Source organism: Scyliorhinus torazame, chromosome 6 (genome assembly GCF_047496885.1).
Source record: "Scyliorhinus torazame isolate Kashiwa2021f chromosome 6, sScyTor2.1, whole genome shotgun sequence".
Taxonomy (NCBI): Eukaryota; Metazoa; Chordata; class Chondrichthyes; order Carcharhiniformes; family Scyliorhinidae; genus Scyliorhinus; species Scyliorhinus torazame.
The window spans coordinates 292,492,671-292,512,573 of record NC_092712.1 but is presented as its reverse complement, the minus strand read 5'-3'; the positions used below and the strand labels follow the sequence as shown (position 1 = coordinate 292,512,573).

Genomic DNA, 19,903 nt, shown 5'->3' with positions numbered 1-19,903 from the left:
TCGCCTTATGCAACTTTGATAGAATTGATTTCACAAATGTTTGGAGTTTGACTCAGCTTTGAAAAAATGCTGCAACTCACCAGTAGAATTTCAATTGTTCCCAAGATGTACATGGCTCCAGCAAAAGTAGTTCCTAGATAAAAGCAGATGCCCACAGCCCCTCCAAACTCTGGGCCCAGTGACCTTGAGATCATGTAGTAGGAGCCCCCAGCTGCAAAACAAAAAGAGAGAATTTGTGAAAGGCGAAAAGGAGAAAAATGTCGATCAGAAATAAAATGGGTCAAAGGTAAAAAACAGGTTAGCATAAGAAACATCAAGAGTAGACGGGCCTAGGCTAGATGATGACCATGAGTAATGGGTTTAGGTAGGTATTGTTAGGAAAACAAAGGTAGTTTTAAGGGTGGATTTGTATTGGTAAAGATTAGGAATAAGATATAGTTTCAAGTGGGTTTAATTTAATGTTTCTGTGGCTGGAAGAGTAGTACCTATAGTTGGGTTCATGCTGGACAAAGGTGTTTGTATGTATGGCAGTTGGTTAAGTTCTAACTGTGTTTCTATAGTGCTGAGAAGGAGCTGCAATGTGAAGAATAAATAAAAGGCATAACATGTGGGTGTTGTTTATCAACTGGGCCCGTGTACGGATAAAAAAAGTTTTAGCTGAATTTGTGGACAGTTGGAGACAGGACCTTGGGGAATGAGCACCTCTCAACTCTGCCAGAAGAAAGACTGGACAGGATGGGAGCTTCAAAGAGGCAGACTTCCTGAAGTACAAGTCACAGTCCAGATAACCAGGGAATTGGAACAGAAAGAAAGGTTAAGAAGTCTGGAGTTAAGTGAACAAAGACCAAGGTATGGTTCAAAAGAATTCAAGGAAGAGTAAACAAAGTTTTCAGAGTTAAAGAGACAATTGCAGTGACCAGATTTAATGTGGACAGCAGCCTTCAAAAGGTAAATCAAACATCTGATGTCATTTTAATACAGTCTTTGAATTGATTATTAAACAATTGTAAGCACTTTGCACAGCAGTCAAGACAAAGAAATCCGAAAAGAGTTGGTATAGAATCCTAGACTGGATTCACTGTTAAAACTGGAGTGGAAGCTATGTTTAAAAGTGTCATTTGGAAAAGTCATCTGAATTTGAGAATGAAAACCGCGAAGGGAAAGCATAATCATGATAGATTATAAAAAAAGTGTGTTTTTGGGAGTAGTGTTTGGAAACTCTCACGTGACAATCAGGGGGAATTTGGAGGAGATATCTACAAATATTCACTTAGGGTTCAGAGTGGAAAGTGCATTTTCCCAGTCACCTTGTGTACTTAAAAGGGAGTTTTTGAGTTAATGAGACCATTGTAGCTTGAGATGTACTTTGTAATCCATGTTAATCTTTAAATCGGTTTTGTATTTATTAAGCTAAGGGGAGGCGGAAAGGGTAAAGGAGGATTGTATTATAATCCAATTTTTCCATGTTTAATAAATATTTTTCTTGTTGTTGAAACTAATCCTGTGACTCTCTTCTTCCACATTTATTATTATTATTTTTTTAAAGTTACTCTTTCTACCCCCTTAGCTTAATAAATACAAAACCGATTTAAAGATTAAAATGGTCAAGCTACAATGGTCTCATTAACTCCAAAATTCCCTTTTAAGTACACAAGGTGACTGTGGGGAAATACACTTTCCTCTCGGAAATCGCATTTGGCACGGAGGCAGAGAATGGTTGTCAAATCAGAAATTCGTACCGCCACCGCTCCTATCCCCGGAGAATCACTCGGGAGTCTCTCGTGCGAGAACTACGCGGAGCTGGTAGGGGGCCATTGACGGAGCCCCCCCGCAATTCTCCGCGCAAAACTGGCTGAGTTCCCGACCAGCGCCGGCGTGGTTCTAACCACCTATGGGCCGTCAGGAACGTCGGGAGGCAGCTGTGGGCTCAGTCACGGACCCATGGCCGCGAGTGATCTCTGGGGGGCCTACATTTCTGGTGCTGCTCCGCGGTCCGAGTCCGCCATTCCCACGGGGCGACCGCTGCAGGCTGCCACCGTGCGCATGCGCGGACTCCCGACCGGATGTGCGGGGCCCCGTATCCGCCGTCACAGCTGCGAGAACCATTCCGGGGCCTGCAAGACCCCTGCAGATGGGAGAATCACTCAGGACTTTCTTAAGGAAATTCCTATAAAGAGAAGGGAAGTTCTCCCTTGTGTCCTGCTCAATAATTATCCTTCAAACCGCAATGATAAAATGGGTAATTAATTTCATTGCTATTTGTTGGAGCTTTTTAAAAAAAATCATTCATGGGATGTGGGCGTCGCTGGTTGAGCCAGCATTTATTGCCCATCCCCAAGGGCACTTAAGAGTCAACCACATTGCTGTGGATCTGGAGTCATATATAGGCCAGACCAGGTAAGGATGGCAGGTTTCCTTCCCTTAAGGATGTTAGTGAAGCAGATGGGATCTTATGATAATTGACAATGGTTTCATGGTCGTCATTAGACTTCTAATTCCAGATTTGTATTGAATGCAAATTTCACCAACTAACCCTGGCGGAATTAGAATCCAGGTCCCAAGGGCACTCCTGGGTCGCTGGATTACTATCCCAGTGACAATACCACTACGCCACTGCCTCCCCTTGTTGTGCACATATTGGTGACAGCAGTGACTAGACTTAAAGAAACAAAATTGCTTAAAAGCACTAAGGTACTGAAAGTCACTGGGCGACATTTTCATGGATTTCGGCAAAGTAAAGCTGCCGGCACCAACGAGGCTGTATCGATTGGGACATTGGGGGAAAAGAACAGCAAGGGAGGGGTTCCACGAGCCCACACCACAAGCAAGTGAGCTTTCTGAAGATCAGGAAGCCATTTTTAAAGGCTGCATGCACCTCGCCCCCAAACATCCTGGCAGTGCCTGGACATAACTCCTTGCCCTCCCCTCACCCCAGCCAAGTGTTGCACTCACCTGAACGGAATGATATTTCTTACCGGCTGAGGATCGGGGGGGGGGGGGGGGGGGGGGGGGGAAAGAGTGTTCCACTCCCGTCGCCGATCTCGCCTGTCGAAAACAGGAGCGGAAAATCCCAGCCACTATATAAAATTCAAAGTCTTTGTATTCTCTATTGAAACAACAGAGAGATGCGTTGCTAGTTCATCTCCCATCACCAAGATTACAGTCTAGCCTTTATTATAAATCCCAATTAATAGCCTGAGTTGAGACTCCCTTGCAACTAATTTGGTCATTATCCCTGGATTCAACTCACTGCTGTTAGCTGAATGAAGTGTGGCGGCAGAAAGGATATCAAAGAACAAACTGACTGACCTGTATTTTATAAGGCACCTATCAAACCACCAGGATATTCCAAAGCGCTTTATGGCCAGTGAATTATATCGGAGGTGTTATTATTGTTGTGATCTAAGAATGTAGGAATTGCAGCAGCGAATCAGCAATAGGGTGAATTTGTTTCAGTGATATTAGTTGAGAGATAAATGTGCGCCAGGACATTGGGGAGAACACCCCACCTTTACTTTGAAATATTGCCTCGGGACTTTTGCATCCGTTTGAGGGGGAAGACAAAGCTTCAGTTTAGCATCTGCTCCAAAATCTGGCACCCCCTCCAGTTTAACAGTCCCTCAGAACTGCACAACAGTGTCATGAAAGCTTATGTGCGCAATTTTCTGAATTGGGACTTGAACCGACAACCTTCCGGCTCTCAGGAGGCGAGAGCGACGACCAAATCACAGATAACATAGAAAAAAGGAGAGGCATTCTGAGAATGGTTCATAGAACAAAGAACATGGAAAAATACAGCACAGAACAGGCCCTTTGGCCCACGATGTTGTGCCGTACCTTTGTCCTAGATTAATCATAGATTATCATTGAATTTACAGTGCAGAAGGAGGCCATTCGGCCCATTGAGTCTGAAGCGGCTCTTGAAAAGAGCACCCTACCCAAAGTCAACACCTCCACCCAACACTAAGGGCAATTTTGGACACTGAGGGCAATTTATCATGGCCAATCCACCTAACCTGGAACTGTGGGAGGAAACCAGAGCACCCGGAGGAAACGCACGCAGACACGGGGAGGATGTGCAGACTCCGCACAGACAGTGACCCAAGGCGGAATCAAACCTGGGACCCTGGAGCTGTGAAGCAATTGTGCTATCCACAATGCTACCGTGCTGCCCTTAAGAACAAATAAATCTACACTATATCATTTTACCGTAATCCGTGTACCTATCCAATAGCTGCTTGTAGGTCCCTAATGTTTCCGACTCAACTACTTCCACAGGCAGCGCATTCCATGCCCCCACTACTCCCTGGGTAAAGAACCTACCTCTGACATCCCCCTATATCTTCCACCATTCACCTTAAATTTATGTCCCCTTGTAATGGTTTGTTCCACCCGGGGAAAAAGTCTCGGACTGTCTCCTCTATCTATTCCCCTGATCATCTTATAAACCTCTATCAAGTCACCCCCATCCTTCTCCGTTCTAATGAGAAAAGGCCTAGCACCCTCAACCTTTCCTCGTAAGACTTACTCTCCATTCCAGGCAACATCCTGGTAAATCTCCTTTGCACCTTTTCTAAAGCTTCCACATCCTTCCTAAAATGAGGTGACCAGAACTGTACACAGTACTCCAAATGTGGCCTTACCAAAGTTTTGTACAGCTGCATCATCATCTCACAGCTCTTAAATTCAATCCCTCTGTTAATGAACGCGAGCACACCATTGGCCTTCTTCACAGCTTCATCCACTTGATTGGCAACTTTCAAAGATGTATGAACATAGACCCCAAGATCTCTCTGCTCCTCCACATTGCCAAGAACCCTACCGTTAACCCTGTATTCCGCATTCATATTTGTCCTTCCAAAATGGACAACCTCACACTTTTCAGGGTCAAACTCCATCTGCCACTTCTCAGCCCAGCTCTGCATCCTATCTATGTCTCTTTGCAGCCGACAACAGCCCTCCTTACTATCCACAACTCCACCAATCTACGTATCATCTGCAAATTTACTGACTCACCCTTCAACTCCCTCATCCAAGTCATTAATGAAAATCACAAACAGCAGAGGACCCAGAACTGATCCCTGCGGTACGCCACTGGTAACTGGGATCCAAGCTGAATATTTGCCATCCACCACCACTCTCTGACTTCTATCGGTTAGCCAGTTCGTTATCCAACTGGCCAAATTTCCCACTATCCCATGCCTCCTTACTTTCTGCAGAAGCCTACCATGGGGAACCTTATCAAATGCCTTACTAAAATCCATGTACATCCACTACATCCACTGCTTTAGCTTCATCCACATGCTTGGTCACCTCCTCAAAGAATTCAATAAGACTTGTAAGGCAAGACCTACCCCTCACAAATCTGTGCTGACTATCCCTAATCAAGCAGTGTCTTTCCAGATGCTCAGAAATCCTATCCTTCAGTACCCTTTCCATGACTTTGCCTACCACCAAAGTAAGACTAACTGGCTTGTAATTCCCAGGGTTAGCCCTAGTCCATTTTTTGAACAGGGGCACGACATTCGCCACTCTCCAATCCCCTGGTACCACCCCTGTTGACAGTGAGGACGAAAAGATCATTGCCAACGGCTCTGCAATTTCATCTCTTGCTTCCCATAGAATCCTTGGATATATCCAGTCAGGCCCGGGGGACTTGTCTATCCTCAAGTTTTTCAAAATGCCCAACACATCTTCCTTCCTAACAAGTATTCCCTCGAGCTTACCAGTCTGTTTCACACTGTCCTCTCCAACAATATGGCCCCTCTCATTTGTAAATACAGAAGAAAAGTACTCATTCAAGACCTCTCCCATCTCTTCAGACACAATACACAATCTCCCACGACTGTCCTTGATCGGACCTACCTTCGCTCTAGTCATTCTCATATTTCTCACATATGTGTAAAAGGCCTTGGGGGTTTTGCTTGATCCTACCCGCCAAAGATTGTTCATGCCCTCTCTTAGCTCTCCTAATCCCTTTCTTCAGTTCGCTCCTGGCTATCTTGTATCCCTCCAACGCCCTGTCTGAACCTTGTTTCCTCAGCCTTACATAAGTCTCCTTTTTCCGCTTAACAAGTCATTCAACCTCTCTTGTCAACCATGGTTCCCTCACTCGACCGTCTCTTCCCTGCCTGACTGGGACATACATATCAAGGACACGTAATACCTGTTCCTTGAACAAGTTCTACATTTTGCTTGTGTCCTTCCCTGACAGCCTATGTTCCCAACTTATGCACTTCAATTCTTGTCTGACAACATCGTATTTACCCTTCCCCCAATTGTAAACCTTGCCCTGTTGCGCGCACCTATCCCTCTCCATTACTAAAGTGAAAGCCACAGAATTGTGGTCACTATCTCCAAAATGCTCCCCCACTAACAAATCTGTCACTTGCCCTGGTTCATTACCAAGTACTAAATCCAATATTGCCCCTCCTCTGGTCGGACAATCTACATACTGTGTTAGAAAAGCTTCCTGGACACACTGCACAAACACCATCCCATCCAAACTATTTGATCTAAAGAGTTTCCACTCAATGTTTTGGGAAGTTAAAGTCACCCATGACTACTACCCTGTGACTTCTGCACCTTTCCAAAATCTGTTTCCCAATTTGTTCCTCCACATCGCTGCTACTATTGGGGGGCCTATAGAAAACTCCTAACAAGGTGACTGCTCCTTTCCTATTTCTGACTTCAACCCATACTACCTCAGTAGGCTGATACTCCTCGAACTGCCTTTCTGCAGCTGTTATACTATCTCTAATTAACAATGCCACCCCCCCCCCCACCTCTTTTACCACCCTCCCTAATCTTATTGAAACATCTATAACCAGGGACCTCCAACAACCATTTCTGCCCCTCTTCTATCCAAGTTTCCGTGATCACCACCACATCGTAGTCCCAAGTACCAATCCATGCCTTAAGTTCACCCATCTTATTCCTGATGCTTCTCGTGTTGAAGTATACACACTTCAACCCATCTCCGTGCCTGCAAGTACTCTCCTTTGTCAGTGTTCCCTTCCCCACTGCCTCATTACACACTTTGGCGTCCTGAATATCGGCTACCTTAGTTGCTGGACTACAAATCCGGTTCCCATTCCCCTGCCAAATTAGTTTAAACCCTCCCTTCTTGGGCGAATAAATGGGGAAGGTCTCCCAGAGCAGGAAAAATAAAGGTTTATGGAGGGAGTTAGATACATCCTTGAAAAACAGATATCTGCAGGGATATAGGGAAAGATCAGGAGAATGGGTTTAGTAGCTTCCTTACCATTTTGTTGTGTTGGCATCGCAACTAATATCCACAGTAAAATTCGATGAACTTCGATACAACCAATGTTGTTACCGGTGTTTCAGAAAAATTGCTCAGCTCCATTGCACATTTTTTAAAAAAAATTTAGAGTACCCAATCCATTATTTCAAATTAAGGGGCAATTTAGCGTGGCCAATCCACCCAACCAGCACATATTTTGGGTTGTGTGGCGAAAACCCCACGCAGACACGGGGAGAATGTGCAAACTCCACACGAACAGTGACCCAGAGCCGGGATCGAACCTGGGACCGCGGCGCCATGAGGCAGCAGGGCTAACCCACTGCGCCACCGTGCTGCCCTCCATTGCACACTTTAAAGATTTGGTAGAATTGAAGGGGCAGGAGGGACTCAATGATATTGAGAGAGATTGGGTTGACTGGGGTTGTTGTCCACGGAGCACAGGAGTGGGGGTGACATGATTAAAAGGCATAACATTATGAGGGGCGTAGATAGAGTAAACAGGAAGAAACGTTTCCTCTTCATGGAGGGATCAATAACCAGGAGGGTTAGATTTAAGGTAAGGGGCAGGAAGTTTAGAAGGGATGTGAGGAAAACCCTTCTTACCCAGAGTTGGTGGGCGTCTGGAACCCACTGTCTGAAAGGGTTGTGGAGGCAATGACCCTCATAATATTTAAGATGTATTTAGATGTGCACTTGCGATGCCAAGGCATACAAGACTATGGGCCAAGGGCAGAAAAATGGGATTAGAATAGTTAAGTGGGTGTTTTTGATCAGCTCAGGCTCCATGGGCCAAAGGGCCTTTTCTGTGCTGTAAACTTCTGACTCCATATGGTAACTGTATCAAAGGCTTGCAGCAGTGAAGTGGTGGAAACATTTAGAAGTTAAGTCAGAGATTTACAAGAGGTTGGCGGGTTGGTTTAGCTCAGTTGGCTAAACAGCTGGTTTGTGACGCAGAGCAAGGCCAATGGCGTTCAATCCCTGTACTGGTTAATGTTATTCATGATGGCCCTGCCTTCTCAACCTTGTCCCTCGCCCGAGGTTAAATCACTACCAGTCAGCTCTCCCCTTAAAGGGGAAAGCAGTCTATGGTCATTTAGGGCTATGACAACTGCTGTTATAAGAGGTTGAAGTGCTAAAAAGCAATGTTGTAGATGGAACTCGCATAAACAGATGAGAATATTGAAGTTAAATGTTCCTGTATTTAATGGGCTCTTAGTAAAGTGTTACAAAATAGAATTTCAGTGTATCTAAAAGACCTTCACAGCCAATTAACTATTTTCGAAGCGCTGTCATTGTTGTGATACAAGAAACGTGGCAGCCAAATTGTATTTAAAAGTCCCAAACAGAGGGCCGCACGTGGCACAGTGGTTAGCACTGTTGCCTATGACGCTGAGGACTCGGGTTCGAATCCCGGCCCTGGGTCACTGGCTGTGTGGAGTTTGAACATTCTCCCAGTGTCTGCGTGGGTTTCACCCCCCACATCCGAAAGATGTGCAGAATAGGTGGATTGGCCATGCTAAATTTCCCCTAATTTGGAAAAAAATATATAATTGGGTTCTCTAAATTTATTTTTAAAAGTCCCAGATGGGCAGCAACGTGCTGCCTATGGCGTCAAGGACCTGGGTTCGATCCCGGCCCTGGGTCACTGTCCGTGTGGAGTTTGCACATTCTCCCAGTGTCTGCGTGGGTCTCACCCCCACAACCCAAAAAGATGTGCAGGGTAGGTGAATTGGCGACGCAAATTGCCCCTTAATTGGGAAAAAAAAAAAATCGGGTACTCCAACTTTATTTTCAAAAAGGTCCCACAGGCAACAAATAAATGACCGAAAACCAAATAAACCTATTTTTGTGGAATGCTGATTGAGGGAGAAGTGTCACCGAGTACATCAGGAAGAGCTCACTTCCATGCTATGACAGTGTACAATTGTCTCATGAAAAAGGTCATAGTGCTCATGAACAGAAAGTGAATTTTCTTTATCTCCTTATTAGTACTGGGATGCAGAGAACCTTGGCTGTTCCCAGTAGCTGCTGGCACTTTAGAATAAAACCCCTGTGCATGTTTAAACAACTTCACACATGCTTTTCAACAGCTCGATATTTAAAGGCGCAACTGAAAGTTCGAAAAAGTTCAAGTAATTGTAAGTGCATTAAAAAAAAACAATCGTCACCGAGCCTTCATCCAAGTTGAAGGAGCTGTGGGCTGGTCACCCAACAGACTGGAAAACCTAAAATGTCCATTTTAGAGGTGGAGCCCACAAGTTGATAGTGAGAGAATGTTTTGCTTTTGGAAATAAGTCAAACAAAATAAATCCCTCCACTGACTAGCAATGCCAAAGGGTATCTACTAATATAGGAAACATTTGGAAAAAAATGCCTTTCCTGGGAGGCGGCAATTTACACGGAGGATTTATTTACCTGGCACCACACCATTGGTTGCAATGGCGCTCATCGATATTGCAGTCAGCGAAGTCTGCGGAGAAAAACCCAATTAAAATTAGCTTGGCCCGAATGCAGAAAGATACAAAACAATCATCAAGTGAAGAAGATTACCAGCAATAGCTTATTTACAGAGCAACACTGTTTTTCTAAAAATCTATTCATTCTCATGTTTTGGCAGGCCAACATTTATTGGCCACATCTTAGGGCCCTTGAGATAGTGATGAAGGCCGCTGTAATTTGTTTGAAAATGTTCTCACAATGCTGTTGAAGTATGAAGTTGCAAGGGTTTCGAACCAGCGACAATAAAGGAATGGCACTGTGCCCAAGTCCAGATGGTGTGAGACTTGAAAGGGAACTTGGGAATTGATGGCGTTCTCATGCACTTGCTGCCCTCGTCATGATTTACCAATCATGAATCTTTCCCACATTCTGAAATCCAAAAGTTGACAGGGCTGAAATGAATACTCTCATGTTACTCAGTGAAATTACTTTAATTAAAATGACCAGACCAAATTGAAGGTCAATACCAATTGCTTTGTTAGATCATTACAAACAGGGAATGAAAGGGGTCAGTGTGGAGCTAAATTCAGTTTCTGTGCCTATTGAAATGGAACAAAGTCAACAGTACTGTTGAATTGATTAGTGACACTATTTAATCAAACAGCTATGGGGGATTTTCAAAACATTTGAGTGATACACTGGGAATGGAGCATGAAAAGGCAGCAGCACATGACTGCTTTGGATAGGGCGGCACAGTGCCGCGGTGGTTAGCACTGCTGCCTTACTGCGCCGAGGACCTGGGTTCGATCCCGGCCCCGGGTCACTGTCCGTGTGGAGTTTGCACATTCTCCCCGTGTCTGCGTGGGTCTCATCCCCACAACCAAAAGATGTGCAGGATAGGTGGATTGGCCATGCTAAATTGCCCCTTAACTGGGAGAAAAAAAATAATTGCGTACTCTAAATTTTTTATTTTTTTTTAAACCATAATGACTGCTTTGGATGTTACATGTCAGCAAACCAGCTTATGAAATCAGAGTTCATCATATGGGACTAACTCAAAGGAACAATATCTTCCTCTTATCCAGTCTAAAATACAGCTTTTCCTTCTATTCATAGAGAACCCCATAATAACCAAGCATTGGAAATTTCAAATGGATAACCGAATCCAGGACAAGAATCATAAAACTCACAATAGAGTGACACTCTAACCGACCAATTCACACAACAGCAATGCTGCACCTTTATGGTTCGCACTCCAATGATACCAAATCCCTTACGATTCATACCATGATGATGCCAGACAATTTACATCAAAATTAGTAGCTTTAGGAGAACAAATTCAATTCAGGATTTCAAACATCAAAACCCATTTTTTACATTTTATTCACGCCAATTAAATGGAATTTGCACATTTTAGACGCTGATTTGAACACCAGGATCAGCAATCGGCAGAAAGCATGCAATTTTAAAAACTCAATCGCAATGGGACAGATAGCCACAGCACATTTACGGACGACATTGTATATAGCCAATGCCGTTTTTTGGAAAATCTCCTTTCGGTGACAAACATTCTCTGCATTTAAAAATTTATTTTTGAGTACTTTCTGACGGAGAACTTTATATTCAAAGTACGGGACCCGTTTTCCCATTTATCACTGTGATTATTCCTTTTAATTGCAATTCCCAAAAGCTAGCATTTGTTAGCTTCCAACTTACACAAGCACAGCACATGAAGACAATCCAGAAGGACCCGAAGATTCCCGCAGCTCCAACAATCCATGTCAAACGCAAGAACAAGATGACTCCCAAAATGTTCTGCAGACACGGCAGGTACACCCCGATAAATGTGCCCATTCGAGGAGCCTGCAAGACAACATTAATTGAATTAGGTCTTCACTTGAGAAAGTAGAAGCAGCAACGACGATCAACGCACAGCAACTGCTGAGAAAAGAGGCAGGACTCGATTTTATATAGCAAAGTTACTAAAGAGCGTGACATTGAAATGTAAAATTCACAACGTTAAGCAGTTGAGTGACTGATGGCTATTAAAGGCAGTGTGGTTGCTTAATACTCCTGTTGTCCAGATTACTGAAAAGTTGACAAGACAAACAAACATGCATTTATACAGCAGCTTTTCCCCTCAGGAAGTTCCAAAGCCCTTCACAGGCAAAGAGGCACTTTTGAAATTTAACCACCATTGGTAGAGGCATAGCAATCAGTTTATGCACAACAGAATTCCACAAACATCAAGAACTAAATCAGCTGTTTCAGATGTTGAATAAGGGTTCAATATTAGCCAGGTTACCTGGAGAACTCACTTTCTCTTCTTCATGTGCTGCCATGGAAACTTACACACCCACCCAAGGGGCGTTTGAACAGCTCATTCCAAAGACAACACCCTCAGCAGCGTAGCAGTCCTTCAGCACTGGACCCGAAATGTCACTCTAGCTTAGGTGCTCAAATATCTGGAGAGGGATCTAAACTCGCAATCCGGACTGGTGTCCGAGTTGAACTATTTCTGACACGGAGATGATCCCAGAAGGTGGGCATTAATTTTTTAGGACACAGGATGTACAAAAAAGTACGGGCAGATTTCTATGGTATAATTTAGGATGAAATGAAGAAGTAGAGCTGAAGGCGTGACCAAGATTTATTTCAATTAAATGGTCTCCACTGGGTTGACAGCATGGAAGTCACAATCTCCAAGTTAAGTTCAGGAACATTACTTCAAGCTCCAAATAAGAATTACAATATTTTCACAATCTTGTGCGTATTACTAATGATTGCAATAAATTGCAACTCAATTAAGCTGGGTTACTTGAGATCACAGTGATAATCATGGTAGATCATTGGACTGTAGTCTAGATACAAGCTAACATTTTTGGATCTTTAACACCAGAGTAAATTTTCTTCTTCAGCACCTGGGCAATAATGCAGCTGCACAGAATGCCCACTTGTTAATAACTCATTTAACTTCTGATGGGGCCAAATCGTAAATTAGGAGCAGAATTCACCATTTATAAGTCATGAGAGCTTTGGAAAGGACCAACAGTAGCATGATTAAACATTTTGAATTTCTCCAAAATGAAGATAAAAGGCTAAAACACACAACTTTAAAAACAGACAACCAGTAATAGAGCAAGAGATAATTTGAAAACAAATCCGCCTTGAAATTCTAGGAGTATTTTGGGGGGAGTTAATTATAGAATAGGGGTGTTATCAGATTCCTGGGGGGGGGACGGGGGGGGGGACGCATGTTTACTGGTTAGGTGACTGAATGGAGATAAATGGGTATAATTTCCTGATGTGCCTCATCACTAGACTTCAGTTATAGCACTTGATTCTGTGCCAGATCTTGTGAAGAGTGATCATAGGAGCAGAAAAAGGTCATTTATTCCCTCAAGCCTATGCGGCCATTCAAATGAGATCATATCTGATCCATGGCCTCAATCCATATGAAAAAATGAAAATCGCTTATTGTCACGAGTAGGCTTCAATGAAGTTACTGTGAAAAGCCCCTAGTCGCCACATTCCGACAACTGTTCGGGCAGGCTGGTATGGGAATCGAACAGTGCTGCTGGCCTGCCTTGGTCTGCTTTAAAAACCAGCGATTTAGCCCAGTGTGCTAAACCAGCCCCTACCTTCGCCGAAGATCTCTTAATGTATTTAGTATGGTGTCAACTATGACTCACAGTTAGTAATATTCTCACCTCTTGAATCAAAAGCTAGTGTACTTAAGTCCCGTGCCAGAATTTGAATATAAAATATACAGGCCGATGCTCCAGTGCAGTATCCGGGTATGCTGCACAGTCATATATTCAGTCTTTCAGAAACTACAGCCCTTTCTACTCTCCTCTTGGGAGGTTGCAAACGATCCCATGGTGGTATTTTGAAAAAAAATACTCTGGTCACTATTTACTCCTCAATCAATATCTCAAAACAGATTGCTCATTATTACCATGCTGTATGTGGGAGTTTGCTGTACTCAAATTGGCTACTGCATTTCTTCCATTACAACAAAGGACTACTGGCGCGATTGAACGGCCTTGTCGCGTCCGACTCGGTGACGTGACAAGGCCAATAAATCGAACGAGATTTGCGATGCTTGGAATGCCTCGTGAGGCGACACAATCCAGATCCCACCCTCACTGGATTTACGTATCTAACTGAGCAGTTTGATTCCCTTAAATATGTCTGCGCCAGATTGTCCCGGTGCCGGAGAACACACGCCAGTACCTGGGACACCTCACCACGGTGCCATTTAGCACTATGCCACACTAACGTGGACCATGCCGCGTGTGCACACATACGAAAGGCATATTGTATCTTTTATAAACTTCTGTGAAACTTAAAATTTACAGTTGGCCTAGCTTCAATTACAATTTGTGGAGTAAAGTTCCAACATTCTCCCACCTTCTCCAGTGCAAGTATTCCCTAACTTCATCCCTGAATGCTCGGGCTTCAAGTTTTGGGGCTATGCTCCCTCGCCCTAGACACACCAACCAGCAGGAATAGTCTTAGAGTTTCCTTTAATAGCATTGATCAAACTACATAGAAACATACATAGAAATAGAAACAGGAGGAGGCCATTCGGCCCTTTGAGCCTGCTCGGCCATTTATTATGATCATGGCTGATCATCAAGTTCAATAGTCTCCCCCCCCCCCGCCCCCCCGCATCCCTTTAACCCAAGAGGTGTATCCAATTCCTTCTTGAAATTACACAATGTATTTGTTTCAACTATTTTTTGCGGTCGTGAGTCCCACAGATTCACCACTCGCTGGGTAAAGAAATTTCTCATCACCTCAGTCCTAAAAGGTTTACCCCTTATCCTCAATCTATAACACCTAGTTCTAGACTCTCCCATCATCGAGAACATTCTTTATGAATCTACCCAGTCTAATCCTGTTGATCCGTTCTCACCTCTTCTAAACTCCAATGAATATAACCCTGACCGACTTTAGTCTCGCCTCATAGGACAGTCCCGCCATCCCAGGAATCAGCCATGTAAACTTTCACTGCACTCCCTCCACAGCCAAGAACATCCTTCCTCACACAAGGACACCAAAACTGCACACAATACTCTACATGTGGCCTCACCAATGCTCTATACAATTGTAGTAAAACATCCGTATTCCTATACTCAAATCCTCTTGCTGTGACGGTCAACATACCATTTGCCTTCTTTACTGTCTGCTGTACCTGCGTGCATACTTTCTGCGACTGATGCACGAGGACACCAAGGTCTCACCGAGTATCCGCCTCTTTCAATTTACACCCATTCAAATACTAATCTGCCTTGCTACTTTTGCTACCAAAGTGGATAAACTCCCATTTAGCCACATGATACTGCATCTGCCATGCATATGCCCACTCACTCAGCCTGTCCAAATCCAGCTGAAGCATCTCTGCATCCTCCTTACAGTTCACCCTCCCACCCAACTTTGTATCATCTGCAAATTTGGAAATAATATTTAGTTCCATCATGCGAATCATTAATACATAATGTGAACAGCTGGGGTCCTAGCACAGATCCCTGCAGTACTCCACTAATCACTGCCTGCCAATCGGAATTGCACCTTAACCGCCTAAATTCAGAGAAATACAAGCCTAGTTGGTGTAATCTCCCCTTGTAATTTAACCCTTGGAGATTCGGCATCATTATGGTAAATCTGTGCTGCATTCGCTCTAAGCCAATATATCCTTCTTAAGATGTAGTGTACAGAACTGTCGTAACCACTTTAGCGATAGGCAATAAATGCTGGCCTAGTCAGCAATGCCCACATTCTGGAAATGAATTTTTAAAAAGTCCGGAACCAACCAGAACTTTGCATAGCTGTAGCCTAACCTCCACCACCTTGCGTTCTAGTTCTAGGTATAAAGGCCTGCATGCCATTAACGTTTTTGATTATTCCCTGTACCTGCTCATGACATTCTAATGATATATGCACATAAAGCAAGCTTCTTTAGAGCTCCACATCCATCTACACTGCTCACAATGCAGCCTATATTTGTCATCATCTCAATCTTTAATAAATACTGTGAATAACTGAGGCTCCAGCACAGATTCTTGAGCTTCAACTTTACTTAGCAGTCCAGTGAGGTACTTTATCAAATGCCTTCTGGGAATCCATATAAACAGCATCCACACACACTCCTTGACCACCACCTTTGTCACCTGTTCCAGGCAACGGGGTTAAAGTTTCCCATCTCTCTTTTCCTCCCCCTTGAATTATTTAACCAATACCATTTTAAAACACATCATTGAATTGATATCACTGCTTTATCAGATAGTACATAGAATGATCACGTTAAATTATGTGCTCAGGTCTCTAGAATGGTGATGCTTCAATCCACATACTCCTGACAAGAGGTCAGAATCCTACCAACTGAGCCATGTCAGGTTAGCCGTAGTGTGTGGAATTCTCTTCTCCAGTGGAGGCTGGGCCATTAAATACATTCAAGGCAGGATTGGACAGATTTTTGATAGGCAGTCAAGGGTAATGGGAGTGTGAGGGAGGGGGATCTGGAGTTGAGACCGTGAGCATATCAGCCATGATCTTATTGAATGAGGCTCAAAGGACTAAGAGTAGGCCATTCGGCTCGATGTTCTTATATTCCTACATTCATATGCCTGACCGTTCAAATCAAAGACAATGTCACAAACTAACAATTGTTTATTAACCATAGAGTTGGATTTTAGTCAGCAACACTTGAACATGGGTAATGGAAATAAATATGTATATAGGGTTAATTGATTAAATCAAACGTTACTCAGCTATGTCGTATCAGCTCAGCATCAGCTTTTGCTGGCAGATGATTGAAATCAGAGGTTGTGATTGACAAAATTGGCGAGATTAATTTAGGTTAGACTTCACTGACAGCTGACAAGCTAATACCATTAGTCAGAATATTGAATGGATCAAATCTGTCATCTTATAATTAGCAATATTTCGAGACTTGCACAACCTCAAACTGATGAGCTGGCACGGATGGTTACCTTCCTTTCCCCTTAGAGGACATTGATAACCTTCCAAGACTTCAGAGCAATGAACTTCAGTCTGAAGGTACAATGCTTCCTGCCTCGATCTGTCTGGGGCAGATTTACCATCAGTGCTGATTGCTGTATTTGAACTCGTTGCTTTTAATCTCATCCCTTTTACTTCCAGAGTCTAAGTGGGTAGTATTGGTGTACAGTTTTAACGTTGTAACCCTTTTCTCTCTCTGTTGTAGATGCATTCTGATTTTACACAAATATTAGTTGAGGAGTTTGTACACCAGCAGAAAAATTATCACAGGAACATGAACGACCCTACAGACTAAAGTCTTTAATGTCAAAACATTGCCCAAATGACTGAATGAACGGGCAGACTTGGTGGTTTAATTTTCTGACCCCATGAGGAATTCTTAGCTTGTGCATGCCTTCACAGTTTAACTAGCCTTTACTCATTCCTAATATTCACATTCCAGTACCTCAATTTTGAGGACACATTTGAGATCATTCAAAGAGCATTTTTCCTACAGACAACTGACAGTTTATTAGAACTTTCAGGAGGTTGTACAAAATACGAATCTAGGAAAGAGTACCAGACTGGTTTTAAACATTGGTTAAAACAGGCAACAATGCTGGTGAAAGCGGTTGGATCTACTAAATTATGGATGATGTGAGGTAATGAGGAAAGGGGGCAAAAATAAAGGTCAAGATTGTCATAATATACACCAGTATATCATGGTGCACACACACTGATGGACACACAGTGGGACCAATCAACACACACAACACCACAGCCAATCACCAGTTAGAGCACACGCACTATGAAGACAGGGGGCATCCGAGTTCCCGCTCATTCGAGTTGCAGCTAGCTAGGAGGACAGAGCTCACAGCCTGCAACACAGACATTCACCATGTGCTGAGTGCATCGACTGGTTAGGACAAGGCAAAAGTCTTTAGTTAAAGCTAGTATCGTGTTAACCCACAGTCAGAGTATGTTAAACAGTTAATGATTCAATAAAATAGTGTTGCACTATTTCAAGTGTTGGTGACCTGTATGTGTTGCACGGATCCAGAACACCCAACACATCAAAGATGTCGAGTTCAGTTCCCCAACTTTGATCATGGTTTCTCATTTGCTTAAAATAACCTAGATTGCAAATTTGCAATACAGTCTAAAATAGCAATGCCAGAACAACAGAGGATCCAGCTAAGGATTTGCAGAGGGCATTGTAACCTTCACACAAATGGAATGGTAGATGACAAATTAAACTTAATATTGACAAATGGAAAGTATTGCACCCTGGACAAAATATATCCACATAGGCAAAACATTTATAGAATTATTGCAGAGAAACAAAGGCAATTTTAAATAGCTTTCTGGAGAAGCCTCAGATTGTAGTTTCCACCCGGACCTGGACTCCTCAGTTAACCAGTTGCTGCTCCAAGCTGCCCCCCCCCCCCCCCCCCCCCGGCTTCATTTCTCTAGCTGCCCCCTAATCCTCAGATTGGGATTTTGGACTGATCATTTTCATTCCTTCAGTCTTGTTCAGATCCACACATTCCCCCCAAACCTCTTCTCGCTGGTCACCCACCCACTATAGCCTGAAAGATAAACTTTCAACAGTTTCTTCCCTGTATTGCCTCCCCTCCCACCACCCTGTGGCAGCCTCTACCATCTCCCTGATTAGTAACGGACAGTATCGTATTCACTAATGCCTTCGAGTTTCACTGAGCTAATTCTTTTAATTTTAAGCTTGCATCACACACACATTTTTCCCAAAATGCAATACTTTTGTCCCACCAATCCCCTAGATTCTTAAATGCCCCAAAGGCAATTAGGGATGGGCAGTAACTGGTGGCCCAGCCAGCAACACCCACATCCCATTTTTTAAATAAAATTCCCTCCTTACCATTCAAGTCTCCAATGCTGGGATGGTCAATGAGTCATTTTTCCCCTCACACACCATCCCAGTGTCCTTCAGAAAGTTCCTGTAACCACCGGACCACCCATTCTTCACCCAACTGCTCTCTCCAACTACTGCCCTACCCTCTCATTACAGCCTCTTCCAGCCTTTTATTTCCCTCCCAAACCCTCTGGCCCAATTTTAATGTGCCTGATGAGTCCAGGGGATATGTAGGTTGGTTGCCCAAATTACATTTCACCTTATTTTCAGCTCCATTGAAGTCAAGGCAGCACGGTGGCGCAGTGGGTTAGCCCTGCTGCCTCACGGCACCGAGGTCCCAGGTTCGATCCCAGCTCTGGGTCACCGTCTGTCTGGAGTTTGCACATTCTCCCAGTGTTTGAGTGGGTTTCGCCCCCACAACCCAAAGATGTGCAGGGTAAGTAGTTGGCCACACTAAATTGCCCCTTAATTGGAAAAAATGAATTGGGTACTCTAAATTTTTTTTTTTTAAAGTGTAAAATCAAGTGGGGTGCGAATCGAATATCCAACACAAATACATTCCACGTTCACTGGGGGTGTGAGGTTAAAATCGGGATTATTGCCCCTCTAGCCTGTCTTTCTGGGATCTTGGCCCCACCACTGGCAGTCTCAAATTTCCTCTGCCGACTGTGAAATCCCCTCCTTAAACCTCACCATTTATTCCTCAATCTTTAAAACCTTTCCAACAAAATCAGCATCCTGGTCTTCACTGCCATAGCTAAAACATGGAGACATTTGCAGGTTATATTTGCCTGATGCGTGCAACTTCCTGTCGCTGTAAATGTGACAAATCCTGGGTGTTACTTTAAAGCAGTAGAACTCGCACAAGTGTCGATTGCAGATGGGAAAATCATCAGTCATCAGAAGAACTTTTTCTAACACAAGTTTGATCATTTTTAAAAAATATTCTGCACCAGGGGAGGAAGTTAGAGGCTTGGATGGGTAAATTGGCATTCAAATTCCAAAACAATTTTCCAACAAATTCCAAAAAGTCAAATGACCCTGTGTCGTCCAGGCCTCTTCCTGTGATCCTATTAGACTAATTTTATGCTGCAACAGATGTCGGTATTGCATAAAAATCCCAGTAGAAAACAAGGGCATTACAATTTGCAAGACATGTCAGATACAAGAACACCCGTCAGGTTCACAGTTATTCCTATGAACTTTTGCAGTAAATTGCAGGTCAAGCTCACTGCCTGAAGCACCAAAGAATGTGACACCTCCTTTTAAAATAAAGGAACTTCAGATTTTGCATCAGACCC

At 43.6% G+C, this 19,903-nt stretch overlaps 1 protein-coding gene across 2 annotated transcripts in view; it reads right to left on the bottom strand.

Annotated features, from left to right (window-relative positions):
• slc12a7b (solute carrier family 12 member 7b) overlaps positions 1 to 19,903 on the bottom strand; it is a 405,364-nt gene that overhangs the window by 71,258 nt on the left and 314,203 nt on the right. For both annotated transcript variants that reach the window (XM_072509843.1, XM_072509844.1), the window contains exons 4-6: positions 11,423 to 11,569; positions 9,683 to 9,737; positions 81 to 211 (exon numbers count right to left, since the gene is read on the bottom strand). In XM_072509843.1, the coding sequence (XP_072365944.1) occupies positions 81 to 211; positions 9,683 to 9,737; positions 11,423 to 11,569 (333 nt within the window). The remainder of the gene's footprint in view (positions 1 to 80; positions 212 to 9,682; positions 9,738 to 11,422; positions 11,570 to 19,903) is intronic.